This window comes from Egretta garzetta, unplaced genomic scaffold (assembly GCF_000687185.1).
Source record: "Egretta garzetta isolate BGI_Z169 unplaced genomic scaffold, ASM68718v1 scaffold16, whole genome shotgun sequence".
Classification (NCBI taxonomy): domain Eukaryota; kingdom Metazoa; phylum Chordata; class Aves; order Pelecaniformes; family Ardeidae; genus Egretta; species Egretta garzetta.
Window position 1 is genome coordinate 4002160 of NW_009260022.1, and position 24059 is coordinate 4026218.

Consider the following 24059-nt stretch of genomic DNA (forward strand, 5'->3'; position numbering starts at 1 on the left):
TTTTTTTAATTCTTCTCCCTCTGTGCTCTCAGAATATTTTTGAGAGAACCCCACAAAAGCTAAGCTACTCAGTCTTTCAGCCAACTGGAGAAAGGTGTATGGAATTTACAGAAAGGAATAAAATACCTTCTTAACAATTTTTTAATTCTTAAATAGTTGTATAAGTACCTATACAGTTACTCAGTTTTTCAGAGTGGTCTCTGATGTGTTAAGAAAACTTAATATCATCTGAGTTTTATGTAGTTATAAGGAAGAAAAGATTGAGTTGATATCTTCCCAAAAGAGCTATTGATACAGTTACTGATGAATCTTTGTAATACTCTGTAGTGTGAAATAGCTATACGTTTGCACTGACTTCAAATTACTCTGCCTGAGAAAAGTGCCTTCTTTTTTTAAAAAAGTAAACATCTTTATGACTTCAAACTGTATTTTAAGTTCCTAATTTCAAATTTGTCAGTTTACTTAAATATTTTCAAGAAAAGGCCTATTCTAACCAAAAAATACTGGAATTAATTTGTTAAATGAATTTTAAAGACTTGCCCTTCCTTATTCCGAAGTTGTGTTAGAGCATACTTAGTTTAACAGGCTAAGTGCCTGGACATGTCTGAAATAGTTTTGAGGCTAGGGCAACATATCTTAGGAGTAAAAGGTCATGATCTTCAATCTTTAGAAGGTTTCTAGAAATAAGGAAAAAAGGAAAGCCTCTTGGCAAAGTAGTAACAATTAAAATAAAACAGTCCAACCTTTCACCAATATGATTTCAAAATCATGCTATGACAGGAATCCACACCATAGCACCTTTTTACTAACAGTCTATTTTCTGTAAAAATAACAAAGTCACTTTACTTTTCTGGAGGTACGAGCAAGATAAATAAGGTCTGTCTTGCCATGAGCGCACACTCTGACTTTTTTGATCGCTCAGAATCCTTGCTTTCAAGCCCTGCTTCCTCTACTGAATTAGTCCTCCAATTGCTTAAGGGTTTGAGATGGGGACAAAAAAATAAGATTTGAGTGAGGCTTCTGTATACTTCCCAGTGTGTTTACAAGCTTTGACTGAATAGGAACAACGTGGTAGCTTACCCTGGGCTTCCTTTGGTGTTACTAACAACATGCATCCAAATAGGCTGCTCATATGGCTATATCTAAACCTTAGTAGGAAAAAAGATATGGTGGTCATCAATCTTGTTCTGCATTTGTATTTGCCATTGGTGTAACAATCTTAAGATACAAATACATTTGCAGAGATTAAAACATAAGCTGTCATTACAGCAGATTGTTAATTTAAATGCATATTAACATTTACCTTTTGAAGTTAACTGTTTGGTTGCTGATCTCAGCTCCTTCAGGATAATCATACTAAGATGCGGACTATCTGCCATACATGACAGGTAATCTTTCTGTTGTGACTAGATGGTGTTTAGGAAAGGACAGCAGTCACTGCCTCTAACATAACTGCAGAGCATTAAAACTAACTTCTCGCTTGTAACCAAAGTTATTCACAGCTTAGGATTTTGTATCTAAATACCCACACAAGCCCATTCAACAGCAAGCGGATTTATTCTATGATACTAAGTTTGGTTCCATTATTGCTAAAGCAGCTGCTGTAATCTCTGCTAGGGACTGACAGAAATATTCCTCCCAATACTGCTATTTTTTCCTCCAAGATCTTTTCAAACATGAGGAAAAAGATAAGATCCTGAAATGTCAAGAGCCAGTCATATTTATGCATCTTAATATGTCCCTGAAGATGCAGCTAAACCGTGTTGGTGGGGAAGGCTCAGCAAAGTATGATCATGTTTTGAACAGAAGTTGGCACTTCATTTTGTGAAAATGGACAGGATTTATCCCTTGGGTGGAGCTGATTCTTTCAAACATCTGAAGGGAGGCTGCTTTCTTCTAGTACAAATATTAATAGCACTGACCTCCAATTGCTTGCTGCTTTGAGATTTGCAGCTGTTCAAGTATCCTCCTTTTCATCTGGATTTTATGATAGGGTGGGGGAAAGTATTTCAATAACCTCTGAAACAGTCTTTACTATAAATGTGTTTATCTTGCTTTGCAGCTGGTCTAATAAGTTTGCTTTACAAGAAAGTTAATGAAAAAGTGTAATTTTAATATTGGGCATCCTTGTTTTAAGTAATGCTACTGATGGCTCTGCTGCCTGCTGGAATTAATACATATAACTGTTAGAGAAATTCAGCTTTCAAATGTGTTGCTATAATTATTTTAAATTAAGCCCCTTTGAAACAGTGTCTACATGGTATACAAATGTCATAACTGCCTGTTAGTACAAGAATAATCTCTATACTGAAACTATCCTCAGTCAAATGGAATGTACAAAGAGACACTGCCCACTTAAGTAGTCCTATTACAAATCAAGTTTAGTTATAAGCCTATACCAAATTTCCCAGCATCACCTTGCATGATTCTGATTATGAAGGTAATGCATTACAGTCAGTACTTCCACAAATTATAAGATCAGCACCTCTTGGCTGGCTTCGTTCAGGTTTTTGAACGCTTCATTGTAAGTGGCTTTGCCTATGTTTAACGCTGCTGCAGTTGTCAACTGGATTGTTTTTCTGAACAGAAACTTGCCATGTCATTGTACATGTCCATGCTGATAGGTAAGATATTAGTACCATGCTCTGATAAAAGCAATAAACCTCTAGCCAATGTCAAAGAAATACACAAGGAAAAGGCAGTAAGCAAATTCTTGGTAACTCCTTGGATAATGAGCACCTCAGAGAGAAGTGTTTGGAAATATCTACTATGTAATGGATGTTTCCATTAAAAAGCACAAGTATTAATGAAACAAATTATTTGTATGCTGTTGATATTTCTAGATTCCAGTATTCCAGGACTTACTAACTGAAAATTGGATCAGTTAAACTTATGCCACCACTCAAATTGAGGATTCTGGGATTTCCTCTGTAAGAAAGGGAGATCTTGTTAACCCTAAAAGTAACAGAAGAATATAGCTTATTTTCTTAAATTATGTCAGGCCTCATTTCAAGGGGAGAGAACTTTTAGGAGGCAGGAGGTGAAAATATGTTGTGGTCATAGAGAACTAAGAAGGATTATCTACTGCTTTATCTGCAAAGCCTCTGTTCTCATGATTTAATTCTTTCTATTTTATGGAAAACAAGATTTTTCTATGGTGGCAGTCAGTGATGGATGCATTATCTTGCATGCTTTCAGCAAGTGAAAGTTTGTCTTCTTATTGCTAATGAAGAAACTTAAAAACATGAGGAGAGCAAAATCACTTAAACATTTATATAATACTTCATACTGCATATGCACCCTTTTTAGATGTCTTCCACATACTCTGAATTATTGAACTGATGCTTGGAAGTCTTGTTTTAATTCTGGGTTATTTTTACATGCCTTTTTCAGATATTAAAAAACGAAAGTCCCTACAGATTCTTAGTTGCAGTTTCCTACAGCTTTGACAGCAGTGCAGACTTAAGATTTATGTAAACAATGTGCTTGCACAGTTAAAAAACCATAAGCATTTCTAAAATATACTCTATACAAATACTTCTTCTTTATATGATTCATTGATTCTGAAATAAAAGGCTGATTTTGTGTAATGCAGTTAAATCAGTCAGTGGAAAGAAAATATATTTAATACTGCTTTAAGAAGAGTAGTAAAGGTGCCAATAAATGCATCTCCTTTGTTTTGAGAATGAAATGGATGTAGAGATTGTATGTATTTTAGCTAGGTTCTTACACTAAGTATTGTAGAGCTGTATTTTAACTGCTTAATAGCGCTCTCTACAAATATAAATATAAATGTTGGTAGTACCAAACCATTAAGAATAAAACTTGTTTGTGCTGAACTACATCCATCTTTCTCTACGCTAAAAATGTAACTGAATGATAAAGTGCTATTCATTTGCAGGTGCATTGCTTCTACTTAAGGGACTATGGTTGAAAGGACAGGAATTAGTAGCATGTTGTATTAGCCTTTTGTAGTGTATTTTGTTCTAAGCATCTTAATTTCCCTGTTTTGAATGCTAAGTAGCAAGGGTCTTGGTTTTGAACTAATACCCATCATGCATGTAAACGGTGTGAAAGAGCTGCTTAGTAAGTTAACACAAAGTGTTCTTGTGTCAGTCCTTGTGGAAATAGATACAATACAAACATTACAGCTGAACTCACGGCAAACTCCATTAAGTAAAAACCTGGATTCATTGTCCAGAGGAAAGTTTGAATTGAATGTAAGCTCATTTTGTTGAATGTAATGTCAGGCTTTTAGGGGTTGTATTGAGGAGTACGGTTTTGTTAAGTTGAGACCAATTCATTAAGTTTTATTGCCTGGTGAGAAGCAGTAATACGTTATTGTGAAACTTCATCAAATATTCATGGTTAAAAAGAAGTAGTAAATGTATTCAATCAAGTGGTCTTTTTGGGGTCTGAAAAGGATTATGAAGTCTGCTCAGCTGATAGTCTCTAACTTTCACTTTGGTCATCTGAAAAGAGTAATTCATCTCTGAATTTAATTTTGGTGTCAGAATATTTCTTCCCTGGTATGTTAGACTACAGGTCAGATGTGCTGACAGTATCCTTGAATTATATTTTTATTATTTTGTGTCAAACTTTGTTTTCAAAATGTTTGTTGATTTGAATGTGGGATGTTGTCTTCTGAGTTTGTAATGTGTTTTGCAGCTGATCCTATAGGCAGGCATTTCAAGCAGGGAGACATAAGAATGCAAGTGTGTGCTAGCTGTCACTTTCCTGTTTGGGAGCTACCATTTTTGGCCTTTGTCCCTCTTCCTCTGCTTAGTTCTGCACCACCTAATACATAGCTCTTGTAAGCTGCTTGTTTGGGAACCTGAGTTCCACAAGAAACTGTAGCGTAGTCTTGGAGAATTGCTGGCTGGAAGGTCTTAGCTTCTGAGCATGCTTCACTTTCAGAATAGCTATCAACACTCTTAGGTTTTACTTGGACAAATGTAACAATCTTTATAAACGTAAAAACGTTCATGAACTTATGCTGTAACTACGAGCTTTTTGATGCTTACAGTGGTTGGATTGTGACCTTTCTGAATCTTGTCAGTGCAGCTTTACTTGCTGCAAAGTCCCTACTGAACAACAGGAAGGCTTTTTTTTTTTTTTTTATTACTGTTAGGCCATAGTCCCTCTTTTACATTTGTTTCATATAGCACAATAGTGACATCGGTGCTGTCTTTTCCTAATATTCCACTGATCCTGCCTCCTTTTATAATCTTCAGGCAGATGATGTTGAAAGTAAAATTAGAGAAATCATTCCTCCTGGTTTTTGCACAAACACAGATGACTTTGTGTCTCTGCTGGAGAAGGAGGTCAACTTCAAGCCCTTTGGAATGCTGCTACACACGTATTCTGTCCATAACGAGGAGGCTGGTGAAGATATAACATATCAGATATACAAGGTATGGAAAAATAAGTGAAAATTCTGCTTTTAAGCAACCAAATTAAAGTTTATTTTGCAGTGATGCACTTTCAGTAATGTTTCAACTGTAGTATATAAATACCATAATTTTACCAGTTATTAATAATTATAAACATGCTTTTTTGTGTTGGAGAATTTAATTAGGTTTTGCATATTTTTTTGTCCTCTTACATCTGTGATAGGTTTCACCTGACTTCTCCTGGCTTTTTCCCTAGGCCGACATGACATGTCCAGGCTTTCGAGAATATCATGAAAGGCTTCAGACGTTCTTGATGTGGTTTATTGAAACTGCTAGCTTTATTGATGTAGATGATGAAAGATGGAACTACTTTCTAGTGTAAGTACAGTTCTAAAGCAACAGTGGACCTTATTACCTCCACAAAGCCTGCATTTTAATTATGGCTGGCCAATTATTGCAGCAGTACAATGATATTTTTCCCAGGAAAGAAAAACCATTGTTTATGAGGCTTGAGTTTTCCTCCATTATGCTTTGGGAAACCTTGAGAATAGAGCTGAATTAAATGCTGTTGTCCGTTAGAGCCCTGAATGTAGGCTTAAACAGTAAAATGAGCTTTGCCTGTGTTTTCTTTTACTTGCCACCTATTCATCTTTATAATAGGCAAGTGCACTGAAGTGCTGTAAAGAGGCCTGATTTATCCAAGTTGCTGCACACCAATTAAGTGAATTGTACATTCAGAACATAGCAGGTGTACCCATTGGGCCCTCACAGAGTAGCTTGCTGACACTGAAAATTCAGTTGGAGAATGGAAAAGAAAATGGACACTGCATGGGAGCGCGACTGTAATTGACCTGCTTGGCTTTCTGTTTTATCTGCAGATTTGAGAAGTATAATAAGGATGGAGCTACGCTCTTTGCGACCGTAGGCTACATGACAGTCTATAATTACTATGTGTACCCAGACAAAACCCGGCCACGTGTAAGGTAATTGGCGGCGTAACTCGTGCCTTGCCTTTTATTTCAGAAGAGGGAACTGCTGAAGTTCCCAATACTTGTTTATAATGGTGTTGATTTGTTTAAAAAAATCCCCATTATTGGCTGGCTATGCACTGATTTATTTCATTGTTCCCTTCTTGAAGCGGAGGGAATCTCAAACAAGTTTTGAATATTTAGCAATTTTAAGACTGTTTAAAATTATACTTTAGCATGAAGATTGCTACACATACTTTAATCTAAAATGAAATAGCATTTCGTTTTTAAGCCTTGACATTATAATGTTTGCAAATGAACTGAAAATTCATTTGAACTGAAAAATACATTCCTTTGTCTGTAGCCAGATGCTGATCTTGCCACCATTCCAAGGAGAAGGCCATGGTGCTCAGCTTCTTGAAACAGTTCATAGATACTATATGTCATCTTCTGCAGTACTTGATATAACAGGTTTGTGTTAAATTTTTAACTCTTCACCTGTTTAATAACCAACTTGTAGTATTCACATGTGGTTAGCCTGCAAACTAACTTTCATGTTCGTTTGTCAGAATTAAATGGCCTTTTGAAGATTTAGCTTCAGCTCAGTTCAGGATTAATAGTACCCTGGTTTATAGAAGAACTGTATATAATGTAGCTCCTTAAATCCTTTACTTAGAGAACAGCACACCAGGAAAATTCAATCCCTAGCATGAACGGATTACCAGCTAATTAGCCATTTTATTGTGAGATACACAGCTGAGTTTGCCAAGAGATCAAGCTTTGTCAAATTCCTTGTTCAACTTACTCCTATTAGCCAAAACTGAAAATTGGGGGGGGGGGGGGAAGAAGGCAAACTAAAATAGCATATTAATATTTGTGTGCAAGCCAAATTTTACAGACAGTAAAAATCTGTAGAGAATTTGTGCTACAGGAGCATGTATTGCAGCTGAAGGCACCCATGATGTTAGAGGTGTGTGCACAAATACCTAAAAATAAAAAATTGCGGAGATGGCAGGTGGGGGGGAAAAGGGTGTATGTGCATAAAAAAAAAAAATGTAGTGTAAAAAAATAGCTACAAACGTGACATCTGTCCTGTGGTTTTAAGTCCAATACAAGAAGAAATGCAGTTCAAACACATGATGCAACCATTCAATTCTAGGTGCTATCTCAGACCTCATCTTAGTTAGGAATAACTCCCCCATTCTAATGAAAATACAATAAAACACTTGCTTTCATAATGCATTGCTGCAGAATAATCCTAATAAAATAATCCACCTCATAATTTTAATCCAGTTCATAGGAACCTAAGGAAGTATAACTTCATTTATGCAGCAGGAAATCATGTGCGTCATGCATTTACTCTTTTCCTTTTTCCTTTTAATAGTACAAAGCTTTACATAGCTTTATAGCTGAGGATAAAAAAAGTCTTAACATGGTACTGCATAAATCATGTGACATGTTCATGGCTCAGTGCCTTAAATGCAGGGTTGCAGCAAACAGTAAATGCGTATTAAAATAGGTTTAAATTTCTTTATGGAATAGAGCAGGAGAAAGCTTTCAATATTCTACATGGCACTCAAGTTATGGAAATTAAGGCCTCTTCAAAATTATTTATTGTTCTTTTGAGGGGAAAATGAGGCTGGACAATCTTGATATGGCCAGGTTATTTACTTACTTAGCATCTAAAATTGTGAAGTAAAGCCTTTAACCTTTCTGAAAAGATGAAATTAAGATCATCTACTTTGAAAGAGCTAATGCTTTTTACAAAAAAAAAAAAAAACTTTGGAGTTTCACATTTATAACAAATATTTTGTTCTGCTTATAAACTGTCATCCTAACTGACAAAGTGAAATGTATGCTGATAATGCTTCCTGTACAGAAACTGCCTCATCTTTTAATTAATTTGACCAAAAAGGAATGAAATCAAATAATTTTGGTACAGTTTCTCCAATCTCTTTTGCTGAATAAGTGCTATAAGACTTGCCATACAAGATCGGGCCACTCATGCACAGAACACTTTAACTGATACAATCATCGTAAGCATTCTCCAACCCAAAAAATAAATTGCCAGTTATGTAGTGCTGCATATACACAGCAAAAGCTTTTATCCTAGTCCTTCCTCTTGGTAACTTGTTAGCTTTTAATCATCCTTAAACTGCAAATTTCAACTATTTACAGTGGTCCTCAAGACTAAGGAAAAACATAGCTGGGATATAAGCTGTTCAGCAGTAAATTGCACAATGCTAGTCCATGGAAAAATGAGCGTTGGGGGGGACACGCCCCCTGCTATGTGTAGTAAGCCTGTCTAAACAATTAGGTAAGGAAGGAAGAAATATATTCACAATATTGTTCCCATTTACGAACTATGCAGAAAGAAAATGCTAACAGAGTTGCATATGGGACCATGCTGATGTTCACCGAAGCTAGTTCTTAACTTTGGTGGGTTTTTTTCTAAAGCGAGAGTTTTGATAGTTATGCTGCAGCAAAATGGAAGTAACTTGAAATAGTGATCAGCTTTTGCTTTGGTCTTTCCAGCCTTTTCATTTTGGATAAGCTTGTGCTATGGATCCCTATTTTCCTTGCTAACAAAGACTATAACTCATGGTCAATACATGTCTTTGGCTGGTTTAGTTGTATGCAGTAGGATAGTTTCACCAGTCTTTTTCCACATAATTAGTTTGTGTTCTAGTAGTTCTGCCACTCTGTCAAATACAGAATTGATTGAACATACAAGAAAAAAAGGTTTATATAGAGAGTAATACTCTTTTCCCAAGGACATGTATATTGTCAGTCTCTTAAAGTGTATATAATACTGTACAGTACTGCATAAACAAAATATTAGAAAGTTTTCTTTCTGCAGGCTTTTTAAGATCTACTGTCAAACATCTAAAACTCTGATAGTGATAGCAGTGCTTCAGATTAAGCATAGTGGTTTACATACTGATGAGTGCTGTATCTGCTTTTGTCTTCCATAGTTCTGTGTAATCACATAGCAGAAATGAGGAAACAAATAATGCTGATGTTAACTATGTTTTTTTTATTCTTTCTAGCTGAAGATCCATCTGAAAACTATGTGAAGCTAAGAGACTTTGTTCTTGTAAAGCTCTGTCAAGATTTGCTTTGCTTTTCCCCAGGGAAGTTAATGCAAGGCTTCAGTCAAGAAATGGTGATGGAAGCTCAACAAAAACTGAAAATAAATAAGGTATTAAATCAGAACAGTTGTAATTGGACATATTCTTACCAAACTAGTAGAGTAACAAGTTAAACATTGAGGTGGAGACTTGGAATTTACACACTCTGGCTTATTTCAGCAGATTTTTAGGATGTATCTGGAGAGGAGATACCTAGCTTGAGATTTATTTTTTTTCTTCCCAGATGCAATACTAGCTGATCCTGGTTCCGAAGGCAGTTCATTTTTTCCATTTACTAATTCCTTTCATTTTCTTCCCTAGTAAACAGAAAGCTTTAAATATTGTTGCTTCATTCTTGTATTTAGAACTTCCAGGGGGCATTGTGAAGGACAGTAGGTATATGGAGATTATTAAAATCAGCAAAGTAGATACTGTTTAGTAAAATATTGCTTAATATCACTCTAGTTCCACTTGTTCAGTTCTTTGAAGTATTTTTGGACTCTGGCTTCTGGACTTTCTGCTGCTTATTTACAGCAGGTCATTGGAGCACCTCTACAGCTTGTGCAACACTTCGAGAGGCTAGATACTGGCTGCATGGAAGAAAACTATTTTGAAGGGAAACCAAGAATGTTTACTCACTTAACTCACCAAGTAGAAGGATAGGTTTGACAGGCTCTGTCTGTGCCTCTGACTGCTTCTGTTAAGCTGGGGAACTACTCTAATATTTCAGTTTTTCTCCACTTTGAGTGACCTCTTTACTCAGACATGGTTTTTATTCTCCTTTCTGTTCATTAGCAACACACAAGACGAGTTTATGAAATTCTCCGGTTGCGTGCAACAGATATGGGTGATGCAGAACAGTCCAGAAGCTATCGGTTGGACGTTAAAAGAAGACTGATTGGCCCCTATAAGGTGTATATGACTTAAGTATCATTTAATACTTATTTCAAGGCTAATTATACTTGATTTTACTTTCGTTTCCATAAGTGTAGTTGATGCCAATTATCTTGCCAATCAACTACTATTAGTTATGCAGTGTTCAACTGACATGTATACAGATGCAGAGAACATTCATACATAGCAGTGCTGAAGATCCTGTGTTTGGCTCCTAACTGTTTCCTGCCCAATTCCAGCAGGAAGTTACTACTAAGCTTATGTTATACAGCTGTAAGTGGCATTATGCCCAGGAAGACTTATGGGGAAGAAATGTCAATTTTTTTGAAAAGGTTAAAAATATCTTAGACAAGCCAAAAATTTGAAGAGAGGTAGATGCTCTAATACGTTTACACTGCAGACTAGATATAGTTTAGATTCCTGTTCTACTTGTTAGCTAGGTCTTTACAAAACAGCTTGCTAGAAGTAATCTAAGAGTGTCAACATAGAACTCCATGCAGATGGAATATAAAATAATTTCAGTAGTAAAGTTTAACCAAGTACTAAACTTTGTGCAAAGAAACTTTCTTAGTTCCTATTAAGTATGCTTTTCAGGGTCTTCAATATAGTTGGTCCATGTTGCATAAACTGACCTTTTGAGATACAGATAAAAAAAAATCCTGGTTGCTAATGGCATCAGTCTTTGACTCTTAAGAGTCAAAAGACCATGAATAAATCTAGGTTTATTGCTCTAACTAGCATGTTAACTAGATGAGGAACTCCTAGAAAGAGTCCAGAGGAGAGCAACTAGGATAAAGGGACTGGAGCATCTCCCCTATGAGGAAAGGCTGAGAGAGCTGGGCTTGTTCAACCTGAAGAGAAGACTGAGAGGGGACCTCGTCAACACATATAAATATCTTAAGGGTGGAAGTCACAAGGATGGAGCCAGACTCTTCGCAGTGGTGCCCAGCGACAGGACAAGGGGCAGTGGGAACAAACTGAAACATAAGAGGTTTCAGTTGAATATGAGGAAAAACTTTTTTACTTTGAGGGTGACAGAGCACTGGAACAGGCTGCCCCGGAGGGTTGTGGAGTCTCCTTCTCTGGAGATATTCAAAGCCTGCCTGGACGAAGTCATGTGTAACATGCTCTAGGAGAGCCTGCTTTAGCAGGGGGGTTGGACTAGATGATCTCCCGAGGTCCCTTCCAACCCTTGCGATTCTGTGATTCTGTAAGTACTCACTAAGCAAACCAAAACCCTGTTGGAAAAGTTTCACAAAGTATGAGAAGTACCTTGATTAGCTTGCAAGCCTTGCTAAAGCAGCACTTACCCTGTTACACAAAAATAGCAAAACTTTGATTGTACTCATGCTGGACTCAGGGGGACTATTAGCAGAAATGAGAACCCAGCACTGTATTAAATGCTTGCCTGATCTGGAGATAATACCATGTCATGCTGAGTGGTAGGACCTTAATCAAAACACTTTCTATTCTCTTTTGTAAGTATCTTTTCTCATTTGCTAAATTTCAGTCTGTGTCCACTACAAGTAAGGCCATGATTTTTCAGCTAACAGGACTGTTGTATGGTTTCAGTTCATTAACTCGGCACTGAAGTCCTATGGGGGAAATCCAAAATTCCATAAGCAGCTTCAGTTCTACTGTTTCTAGCAATTGTTTCCACTTCGGTCTTTGCATGCAATAAATACATTAATAATGAATGGATTTTGTATTGCTACTCCAGAATATTGCATTTTTCATAATTCACTTACTTCAATAGGATTCAAAAGAATCCTTAAAGCAGCCGATATACTTTACTTGATTTTAAGTTTCATGTTCTGAGATACAGCCATCTTGTTTATGGTAGTTCTGCCTCATAAGTGGTTTACTCATGCACTTGTTTTAAACGCTATTTCAAATAAATTTTAGTTATGGGGCTGTTTTCAAAACCTTTTCAGAACTGGTATTAAGCTAACTTTTAATAGATACAGTAATTTGGGGGGGAGCAAATTTTAATAAAGAATCAGGAATATTACTGCAAACTCTAATGCTGCTGCTATTTTAATATGTAAAGCACTCAGTAGCTTCATTTGAACAGTGCTCTACAGACATACAATAATTCTAAATTGTCACTACCTTAATTTAGTAAAAATGGTATTGCATCTTATACCTATTTTCTGGCGAACAGAAGCAGAAATAAAACTGTATGCAGAAACCCCAGATGAAAAAAACTGTAATATGTCTATTCTCCTTGAAGTCTTTACATTATCAAGGAGGCTGTTGCTGAAAATATGGAGATTATTATATATATATGTGGCACTACTAGATTGGAATGACTGGCACAGCCAACTATGTTGCTGTCTGTGTAAGTACTACTAATATAGGAAATAAAAGATTTGGTATCTTAGTGAACAGGGTATCACAGAGGTAGTTCAGAGGGTGAGCAGCTTGTGAAATTTCAGTTTCACTGTGGCTTATCCATTTCTGAAGAACTCTGCTTTTTATGCTCCTTAGTGGGCTGTGCTGCTAGACAAGTCTCCTTGATCATGTCTTTGCTCTTCATGTCATCCCTTTTGGAAGTAAACACTGCTGCTGTGCTGCTTTTATTAATTGTAATGCTTTGTTTGGGTTTGCTACTTTAACAACATACACTTTTCTGCCCAGCCCAATAACTTGCTCCCAAAGAATCCTCTTGAAACTGCCCAGATAAAAGGTCACTCATTGCAGGTTTCAGTCTCTTGTGTACCTGGATATGCTGGTAGTATATTTGGAGCCAAATGGAAATTGAAACAACTGGTTATCTGAAACATGCAGAGGGAATTTGCTTTTTACCTGGAATCTGGAACTTGAGATAACTTAAAGCTACAGTATCAGACATAACGGGCATTTAAAAGCTGACACCTTTTTTTCAGAGCTAATATTTATAATCTTTACAGATGCTCCTGTCAATTACCCAGACTTCGAATTAATTCTAGAATAAGGAGGTTTTAGATTTTCTGCTAACAGAAGCTTCCTCAGAAAATACCCATCTCTATTTTTGTTTGGGTAACTCATCACATGTTTTGAGTATCTCACTCGTTTTGACTAGATAGAGCTAACATGAATCTAATATTTGAACAGCTGTGCTGCTTTAGACATCCTTTCTACAAGGAAATGTTTCTTGATTATTGGCCAGAAATGTGCCTGGAGGCCTCATCAGGACTCTGACACTGAACCTTTTTTTCTGTCTTGACCTTTGCCAATCTGTGGGAAATTATCAAAGTTTTTTTCATCTTACTCATTTACAGTTTACTGTGGTCTCCACTCCTTCCTCTTGACCCTCAGCATCAATCATAGAAAGAAAACAATTTTTCCATTAAGTGTAAAATTAAATAGAGTACAGAAGGGCTTTGATTTTGAGACTGATGGCAGAAGTAGAATTGTTTGGGAAAATTTTGTTTTAACAAACTCTGATTCCATAGGCATTGCAAAGACTTATTGATAAAATGCCAGGCCTACATAATGCATGTATGTGTTTTTTTTATAAAATGTTGAATGACATTCTGCTTTTAGAAAGCAAGGGAAGACTGAAGAATGGAAAGTAACTAAGGAACTTAGTGGTTCAGAAATAGGTATCAGCTGTATAAAAACATACCTGGGGAAAGGAAAAACACCTCAAAATACTTTTGTATTTAAGAAACAGGTAAAAATCACATGTGACACAGCAAGGGGAACACCTCATCTTCTTGCTGTACAAATAAGTTTATGCTTGTAAATACTCTTATTGCATTTCAGTGCTGTTACTGCTAATCCCTGGTAACTCTTGAACAATTTGTAAGAATTCCTGAAAAGTTTTCGGTGTATAGGAGACTTAAAATTGATCATTTTTTTTTTTAATAGTCAGGTACAGGGAAATTAGTTGGCTGAACAGCCATATAATGGGTCATCAGTGTGTTTAATGTCAGCGTAGAACTAAATATCCTGGTCAATTTTCTACAGTCTATTTTTTCATGCCATACCTCTTCAGTAGTAGAAGTACTGTTAGACGTAATCTGTTTGGTTAAAGACAAACTTTGAAACTGTTTTTCACTTCACTGGTTCATTGGTAATACAGAAACTATGACACAGAAATGATGTCCTAATCGAACACTGTTGTTTTTTCTTAGGATTAGGAATGCCTTAATTAGATACTGAAATTGAATAAATTTAATGAAATACTATATTCTTGATGATTATTGGTTGTGTTCAAACTACTATTTGTTTGATTGCTTAGAAAAAGCAGAGAGAACTTGCCAAGATGAGAAGGTGTCTAAGACCAGAGGAGCTGACAAATCAGTTGAACCAAATAGACCTAAACATGCAACACGAACAGTTAGAAGAGAGCTTCCAACAACTTGTTTCAGATTACCGAAGAGTCCTGGAACGACTTGCACAAGCATGAGGATCCTGCCTGTACGGGACAACTTGCAAATTTCTATACAGTGTTGTAAAGCACATCCTTAATTGCCACTTAACTGCAAAAAAAAAAAATCTCATGTGACGTTTTAATCACATTAAAGGTGACTTGTGTTTCTGTGCATTTTGAATATTTTCTATTTTTGTGTTGTAGATTTTTAAATGTACTTTAGGTTTGGGGGCACTTATTGCTGAAATAAACAATGTAGATTCTCAGATGCAGTATCACTTCAATTGTATGAATTTTCTTTTACCCTTCTCTTTTGCCTCAAGACTTAATAGATACCTGAATAGCAAGTTAATACATAAATCCATAAAGCCATATAACCATTGCATCTCCCTTAAATCCTAACTTGATTCTTCTCAGGCTGTTTTAATTGGATCCTATTCTACTGTCTAAAGCCTGTGCACTCCAGTTTAATGTTGTATGAGCAGGTTACAAGGCTGGTTTTGTGGTCTGGCTGGCTTGCTTCCTGAGTACAGGCTCTTTACCCTTTCCTAAAAGAGGATCCTGCCCCCATAAGCTATCAATCAGACTCATTCTGCTTAAACCTCTAAAGGGCCTTGAGCATATTCTTTTTCAAACCCCCAAGTTTGCAGGTTCACAATTTCAGGAAAATACCTCACAGCTGGGCAAATGGCCAAGACTGTGTAGGGATTCCGGAAGCACTTCTGCGTTAGCCAGTGTAAGAAACACACAAATCTATAGGAAGCAAGTGCCTTTATACAGTTCCTTGACTCTGTTCTGCTATGCATTACTTATCAGGTTTGATGTCCTCCTGTCTCTCTCAAAGGAATAAATTACAGTATCTCTTCTTGTAAGGTCAGACTTCAGAAATTATTTGTCTTGGCCTGTAATCAAGAGGATTTAATCTCAACAAGGACCATTGAAATTTATTAATCATGTTTTGTGGTCCTAATGGGATTCAGGTCCAGCTTTCAAAATTTGGGTTTGTAGATTGGTGGTTCTCTACTACCATCTGATATGATGTAGAGAAAAAGTTTAATGTTTTCCAAATGTTTAAAACCTGTGGATTTTTTGTGTTTTCTAGTAAATCCTTCTGAGAATTTTTATTTCTTCGGCCTAGGCTATCTTGTCTGTATTATATGTCATTAATCTACTGTAGTCTCTAAATCTTTTTATACTCAATAATTTTAAAAGACCTCTCCTGATGGTAGTAGTAAGCCTGAAGGCAAGTTGTGGGATTTGGGGGGCTGCGGTGGGTACTTTTGTTTGCTTGATTTTGGTTTCTTATTGCACGTTTGGGTGTTGACGATAAGCCAGAAGAGGGACAGCTGAACCAAAGAACTGTGCTTTAATTTGGTTTCTGCATAGAGGTCCAGGATACTTCGTGTGCTTCTGGGGAAGTCTAGACTAACACTGCCTGAGCTTTTGCATTACTAAGGCAGAAGCCACTCATAAAGAAGCTTAAGCCTTTTAAGAAACCTAGGACTAACAAGAAAAAACACTGCCTGAGGGGCTGTCTGCCCACTTCGCATGGTTGAACGTTGCTTCCCTCTTCGTAAGTTACTTTTCGGGGGGGGGGGGGGCAGTGCAAAAAGGCAGATGAGTCTGGCATATCTGTTCCTTTCATCCTTCTAGTACCCGATATAGGAAGGGAAAGGAGTTCTGACTGCTATCAGTCACCCCCAGGTTATATGGATGTCCCAAAAGGGCTGAGAAATGTCATGGAGTGTAGGTTTGATGCTAGAGGTAGTGAAAGCTGCTGTATTCAACTCATGGTGCGGGATGCATATGAAAAACTACCGAGCCAAAATCACTGTCCTTAGACAAACAATGAACCTCTCACACAGTGATTAGGGCAGATTAATTTTTTCATAACCTATTGGAATATTTTTTTCCTTTTTGTGTTGACACTGTTGGAAGAGGTGAGCTAGTGCTTCCAGTTCCCTTAGTGGTGAAGGTGTAGTCTTAGGCTGAGCATGGTTTTTCGTGCCAGTATGGGCTGGGACCATTCTAAGCTGCTGGGATGCGTCTGTGGACAGCAAAACTTAGGACCTGGTTTACAAGAACCATCTTGTTACTAATTCTTGGCACCAAAGGTATGAATAAAGAGCCTCTTGGAGATCTAGAAACTGAATCCTGCCGTCCTGCAGCAGATTACAGCTTCTAGGACAGCACTGCTGCTAGGAAAGACAATGTGAGTGCTCCCTAATCCATTACAGTTAATTAAGCTAATTATCTGAAACAACCTTCATCGGCAAATTAAACTAGCCCTGCTGACTTTGCCTGAAGTGGTCTAAGAAGTGTCTGGGCTATCCTTTCCCTTGGCACAGAGAGAGAGAGGTGATAATCTCCTGTATAACAGCTGGAGAAGAGCGACAGCTCTGCTGATGCTACGGTTTAGGGAGCATACGCCAGTTCAGTTCGTCAGGCTTTGGGGGTGAGTCCATTCGAACTAACTTTTTAGAGACTGAGCATTAATGGTAAAGTTGACTAAACGCTCAGGTTACAGTGGATGCTACTAGACAAACTCCTAGCTTTCTGGCTTGCCAGTCTGGATATTTCGTTCCATGGTTTTCAACAGGGTAACAAATTCCACTTACAAGTGAGCTGTGGGATTCTTGTCTCTGAAGTACACACAGCAGGCATTCCCATCATTCAGCGAGTCACATTTATGAAATTAAAAAGTTTAATACTGTTTACAGAAGATCAGTAAGTTTTGTGTAACTCCTGTTTATATTTCTGTATTAACATAATTACGAACAGGGACCTCCTACTATATTTCAACAAATACTTAGCAGTGTGTATAGAAAATAGCATAGCTGTCACTAGCATTGGCTGATGTTTTCATGCTGAGAGAGGACCTGTGAACTGGTAAGAGCTGTCTATATAGAACTGCAGTTAGATACTGGGGGGATCCCATTCTGTGGATCTGTGAGCTGACAAAAGAATACCAAAGCTTAGTAGCAACTTTTCAGCTCTGGATGTTAGGAATGTAGGAATTGGGTAGCTGAAGCTGAACACTATTAGAGTCCTCTCCTATTCTGGGCACAATATGACATTAAAGTAATCCCAGATAAAAACTATTTTTGTTCAAACATATAGTCTGTTATCCTAGGTTTCTTATCTTAAGCTGCTATTGTTCTTCTTTTGTGTTATTGCATACTAGCAGGAACTTAGAGCAATCACTAATAATAGGGTTACATGATTTATTACTTTTTTCTGCAATTTGATTAAATCCAGATTCTTCAGTCACTTCACTCAAAAATCAAGTGAAACTTTGCAACACATATCAATACAGCTTTTGAAAGTTTTGTGCATTTGAATATTCTTTTCAGAATTTTCATAAGATCTGTAAGTATATTTAAAGTTTTTCATTGTAGACACTGCTGGCATGAGGCTGCTGGTTTGCCCTTCCATCACTTACAAATCCAGTCATAGCAGCACTGAGTCTTCTTTAAGAAAATTCAGTGGAGTATCTAAAATGGTGAATTAAGTTCAACCGGTAGAGACAAATTTTCTTTCCATGCAAAGCTATTGTCAATGCTGCTAATCCAAGATTTTGTCCTAAGAGGTAAATCAAGCTCTAAAAACGTTTATGTTTAGAAATGTGGGTCAAACTGTTCCCTTTCACGTATTTTTAAACATAAAAGTTACCTACTGCAGATACTAGGAAACAACAACTAGCTCAACAGCCAATAACCTGAAGAAATACAACAGAAAAGCTATACTTCCAGAACTCAGAAAGCAAGCTACCTGAAGCTGCTGAAGGGTTTGAAGGACACTTTAACTGCTGTAGTAGGGGGAATAAAGGTCTATGTAGCTGAAGCAGTATTTTGGGCAGTAAATGTCCATGCCTCCTATGAACAAACACACAAAGCTGCGATGTGGCAGTTGAGGCAATTCAAGACTGACCTATTGTCTCTCTCTGCAGTGTCAGCAGGAGGGTAAGCAGCCCATAATGTCTATACGAAGGATTTACGTCTGCTTATATAGATCATTTTTTCAATTCCTTTTTGTCTCTCACTGAGACTTTGTTGCTCTTTATGCTTTTCCTTTATCATATTGTATGACTGTCACACACTAGAAGGCTTGAAAATCTTATGTTGCATATTTTGCCATTTTACCTTTTCTCCCGTGTCAGTTCTGACCTGATTTCATCAGTATCAAACTGCTAGAGCTAGAAATACCTGTTATATTTGTAAGCCTATCCCCTAAAAGCTTGGATTCTCAGCTTTCAGATTGAAAAATATTATTCTCTAATGCTACTGCTTTGTGAAACACTGCTTGCTAGGATAATTTGGACTTGAAGTTGACAGAAAGACAGCATTGTAAAATATAAAAATCTGCATCTCATAAGCAAGTATCTGTTGCAGATATTTCGGTTTTCTCAAAAAAATCAACTTAAAGCCATGGCACACTTTTTTTTCCCCATGCCATCAATATTAACAGCCATTTTACACTGCTAGTTCTTTCTCCAAAGATCAGAAAGATTTCAGTCAAACCCCAAGTTATAGCTATTAAAATGTTTCACTTACAAAAGGCTGTTAACCACACCGGTGGCAGTATTTGGAATTGTGAGGCTAAAAATTTAGTGCAACCAGTAAAAATGGAAGGCTATTACACAAAGCAATGCTACTAGATGCAAGCTCTGCTCAGGCAGGGCATGCTATCTGCCATCGTACGGGCTAACATCTGTGGAGGGAAAATTGTAGGAATGGGCTTGCCTCCCTATCACTCAAATCTTTTTTACAATGTAAAAAGAAAAATAATGCAAATACCAGTTTCTACTCAAAACTACTCATTCAAATACATGCTTACTAGGTTCTTTGTTCCTTGCCATATAGCCTTCAATATAAGGCATTGCAAGAAACAAGACTACAGGCTCTGTATCTGAGTCTCCTGTTAGACCCGTAATAGTACAAGCAAGTGTAAAGGATCATTAATCTAACAATTTCCAGATCTCCACATTCAATATATTTTTAATTCTCCAGACTAGAGAAGCAAAGAGAAAAAAGGAAAAAAAGATGTCTTCCTTCTGTTCTTCAAAGCTCATTTCAGATATAAGGCTCCCACCAAAATTGAAGGAATCTCGGGTAATGATGCCTGGGGGAGAGCGTTTCAGAATCCCCTCTTGGCCATTGCAAAAAAATCTATACAGCCGGAGCAGTACTGTGTGCTTTTTTTCCCAAGAGTAGCACTAGCTTCTTTCTTTAGTAAATAAAGAACATGTAATGCTGTAAACATTCCTCATATAGGAGGTATGTGCTCCATTTACGGTTGTTGCACAGTTTGAGCTGAAGAGATAAAACATAAAGGAAACCTAGATCAATGGGAAGAGCTTGACATCCCCTTTTTGTTTCTAAATGGTACGGCAATAAGGGAGGTGTTCCATGTTCAATAGCTGCTATTCTTAGACGCTTGTCCTTCTTCCAGTTAAGCCTTCCTCAGAGCTGTATGGGATGTTCATGTTTTTAAAACTTTCATAGTTTCATGGAAAAGTGTCGTGGTTTAAACCCAGCCTGCTTAGTTGCACCACACAGCTGCTCACTCGCTCCCCCCCAGTGGGATGGAGGAGAGAATCGGAAGGGTAAAAGTGAGAAAACTCGTGGGTTGAGCTAAAGACAGTTTAGTAAGTAAAGCAAAAGCTGCCCACATAAGCAAAGCCCACATAGTGAATTCATTCACTACTTCCCATGGGCAGGCAGGTGTGCAGCCATCTCCAGGAAAGCAGGGCTCCATCACGTGTGACGGTTACTTGGGAAGACAAACGCCACCATTCTGCACGTGCTCCACTTCCTTCTTCTTCCTCCAGCTTTATATGCTGAGTATGACGTCATATGGTATGGAATATCCCTCTGGTCAGTTGGGGTCAGGTGTCCCGGCTGTGCCCCCTCCCAATTCCTTGTGCGCCCTCAGCCTGCTTGCTGGTGGGATGGTGTGAGAAGCAGAAAAGGCCCTGATGCTGTGTAAGCACAGCCCAGCAGTAAGGAAAACACCCCTGTGTTATCAACGCTGTTTCCAGCACAAATCCAGAACATAGCACCACGCTCGCTACTATGAAGAAAATTAACTCTATCCTAGCCAAAACCAGCACAAAAAGATAAAATGAGTTCAATGGAATGAGTTCAATATGATATGTCACTTTGCTTTCCCTAGAGCTGTGGTGTACCAGTTTGGTGTAGCTTTGATTATATATATTCTGCAACACTGACATAGGAGGTTTTTGGGTTTTTGCAAGTTCAGGACTCCAAACTATCTCATCATGGATCAAATGAAGACCAGTGCTAAAAAAGGACACCTCCTGCTCTGTGATTAGAGCAGGACCCAAACAGCACCAGACTCATCAGCAAAAACTGCTGTGGAACTAAATCGTCTTTTAAGACAATCTTAGATAGGAAAGTCTAAGCAGTCTAAGCCTAACCCCAGAAGTATCCAGCTGCTATACTTAAACTAGAAGCATATTTCTATATTGCTCTATATATGATTTCATGTATACCTAAGGCATAACTCTGTTGTTTTATAGACTGTTACAGACTGCTTTCAAAGCCCAGCTTTCTGTCTTCCTTAGCACATCTTTTGCTTATTTTAATATCAGCCTGCGCAATATCTTAGGAGGAAATAAAGTTGAGATTCTACATTTAGAACATGCTGACTCTAACAGCACAGAGCCAATCTAAGTGAGATGGGATGTGCAAGACTCTCCCTGAAGAACATTTAACATACAGATGTGTTAAAAAGAAAAGGGATTTCTCCAAAGCTGCCTCCCAACTTGAAGCTCAGGACAGCTTGAGACATCACTGTCCATCTTAAACATTTGAGAGTATTTGCCAAATGTGAACAAAAGACAGTTATATACATGAGGAAAAAATGACTTGAACATGGCAGAGTATGATTTTTCAGGTTTGCTCTGTTAGGATACAGTGTGTCTCTCCTTTTCTGGATGCTCATCCTTATTTTACTGGTATAAAGCTCCTAACAAACCTGTATCTGTTATCTATAATTCTTAGTAAAAGAAGAAAACCTGCATCTAAGCATAAATTAGAGACCAAGGAATAATGACTGTTGTTAGGCTTAAGATTCATCGAAACTGCAAAAATTACACAATTGTTCTCTTGGAATGTAATCGATTGTAACTCAATCGATACCCTCTTGGTTTCTGATATGCAAAAGGAATTGGTCCAGTCTGACCGCTAGCATATACCTACAAGTATTTGTGAAATAACCTGACACTTAAGGACAAGGTAATTACAAAGGTCGTAGCAGCATAACTAGTATTGTCTCCAGTTCCCTCATTTTGTTATGCTGTCAACCGGTTTTCAGGCTGTTACAATATGGAATTTTGGTCTTACAGCTGCAGACAAAAGCCAGACGTTCACTTTATTTTCTCTGAGAGTGGTCTCATTCCACTGAGTAGGAAATACTTATTGACTCACATAAGAAAGGTGAGACTAGGCTACCTTAGAGCACTTCGTTTCTTTCCTTTAGTGACAGTTCAGGAAAAGGTGGTGAATTACTCATTATATGTGGCTACTTTTATGTGAAGTGTGCTGTTCTCTTTAGGTGCACACAAGCACACCCACTCCAGCACACACGGAGTTACTTACGCCCATCGATTGCTTTACACCATACATTGTTGTCACAGAACCTGTGGTTGGGTATCTGCATTCCTAAAGCCTTGCCAAAATAGAAAACAAGATAAAATGATGCCTGATGAGATTCAAACTCCTGAAAGACCACACGGTATTGTAGAATTAGCAATGAGGTGAAGACATGAGCATTTCTGCCCTGCAAATGAAATGTGTGCATACCTCTCACCAGTGACCAGTGGGCAATGGTGCTCACGAGGTGTAACTGGGCAGCTTAGCAGCGCTATTTCTTCATTTATTTCCAGCTCTATTTTTCTACTGTTAAAATCCTATCATTCTCCCCTCACTGAATAACAATGATGAGACATGTCAGTTGGTGCAGAATGTGGCTGTAAGAAGTGGATTTTTCTATTTTTTGGAGGCAGTGCAATGTATTGTATTGATCTTTAAATGACGATGCAGTCTGGATATTAGCTATATGATAGGCCACCCATCGCGCTGTGGCAGTGGATTAAGTGACGCACTTTTGCTAGCGTTGTCTGTATAGGACCACTGAGGGGACCACAGCACATTCTTTTGATGAGAGAACTCTTGGAATTTGCTCCTTAAAAGGCAGAAATAGTGTAACTTTTAAGTTCATAAATTTGGGGGGCGGCTTCTTCTTTGAGGGGTAAATAACATCAACGCTCCCATCTGCCTTGGGCTTTGAGTCTATTCTTGTTAACTAAATTATAAAATTTGTAGATGTGAAGTTAAAAACTACTAACAGCTGTACCAGCAGAGAAATAAATCTGGAGATAAACAGTCGGCCTCTATTCTCATTTGAAAATTTGCTTACTTATCCCACAGGTTACCACTGTGTGTGTACATGTGCGTGTATGTAAGGGTACAAAGATAATTGCATGTGTGTGAGGATGTAAGAGAGGATACTTGTATCACTTCTACATTTTGGTTTCTTCCCTCTACTCTTGCAGCCACTACCCTAATGCATTCTATTCATCCCTTCATTCGGTGACTTGATTCCTTTAGGTTTAGTATTTGCGGGCCAGCTGTTGGATCTATGTCCCGCAACAGCGCTTCTTGAACTCTGACTAGCCGTAAGAATGTAATTGGAAAACAACTGCAAAATATGTTTAAAAAAATGAGTTTGTACAGGCAAGCCAAATGCAGGCAAGGAAGCAAAACAGTGGAAAATAAAAGTGATAAATGGACATTAGAAGTTTAGTTTGATTATTTGGCTGCAGATGAAACCCACCACACCAACACTGCTGTGAGACGGCGGTATTCTTCAAGGTACGGTGACGCCTGTACCAAAAACGGTCAGGAAGATGCTGCTCTACCGAAAAGTTTGCTCTTTTAGATCTTTTCTAATTGCACAGAGTTTGACTGTGCAGATGAAATAATGACTTTAGCTAGAAAAATATTTGAGTTTTAGGGTTCACGCTTTATCCTTCAGATTCTGCATAGGCCTTCGCAACAAATGTAACAGCAAAAACTTCAGTTCCTAAAGCGTAGTCCGTACTTTTATTCACAAAAGTATTAAGGCGGGGGGGGGGGAGAGAAAGAAACGATGAGGTAGCTCCAGCACTCAGGGAACAAACAGTACGGTTGCAACTCTCCCGAGACCGAGTCCCACTTTGGGAAGCGCTGCCTCTGCCACGTCTCTGGCGGGCAGAGCGCAGCCTGCACGGCTGCTGGGGGGGCGGCAG

The 24059-nt window shown here is 37.9% G+C and overlaps 1 protein-coding gene across 1 annotated transcript in view; it reads left to right on the forward strand.

The window, feature by feature from the left end:
- HAT1 (histone acetyltransferase 1) overlaps positions 1-14970 on the forward strand; it is a 19626-nt gene extending 4656 nt beyond the window's left edge. The window contains exons 4-10 of the mRNA XM_035896233.1: positions 5235-5414; positions 5650-5771; positions 6272-6376; positions 6726-6832; positions 9412-9563; positions 10288-10404; positions 14615-14970. Coding sequence (XP_035752126.1) covers positions 5235-5414; positions 5650-5771; positions 6272-6376; positions 6726-6832; positions 9412-9563; positions 10288-10404; positions 14615-14782 — 951 coding nt within the window. The 3' untranslated portion in view covers positions 14783-14970. The remainder of the gene's footprint in view (positions 1-5234; positions 5415-5649; positions 5772-6271; positions 6377-6725; positions 6833-9411; positions 9564-10287; positions 10405-14614) is intronic.
- Positions 14971-24059: the final 9089 nt, after the last annotated feature.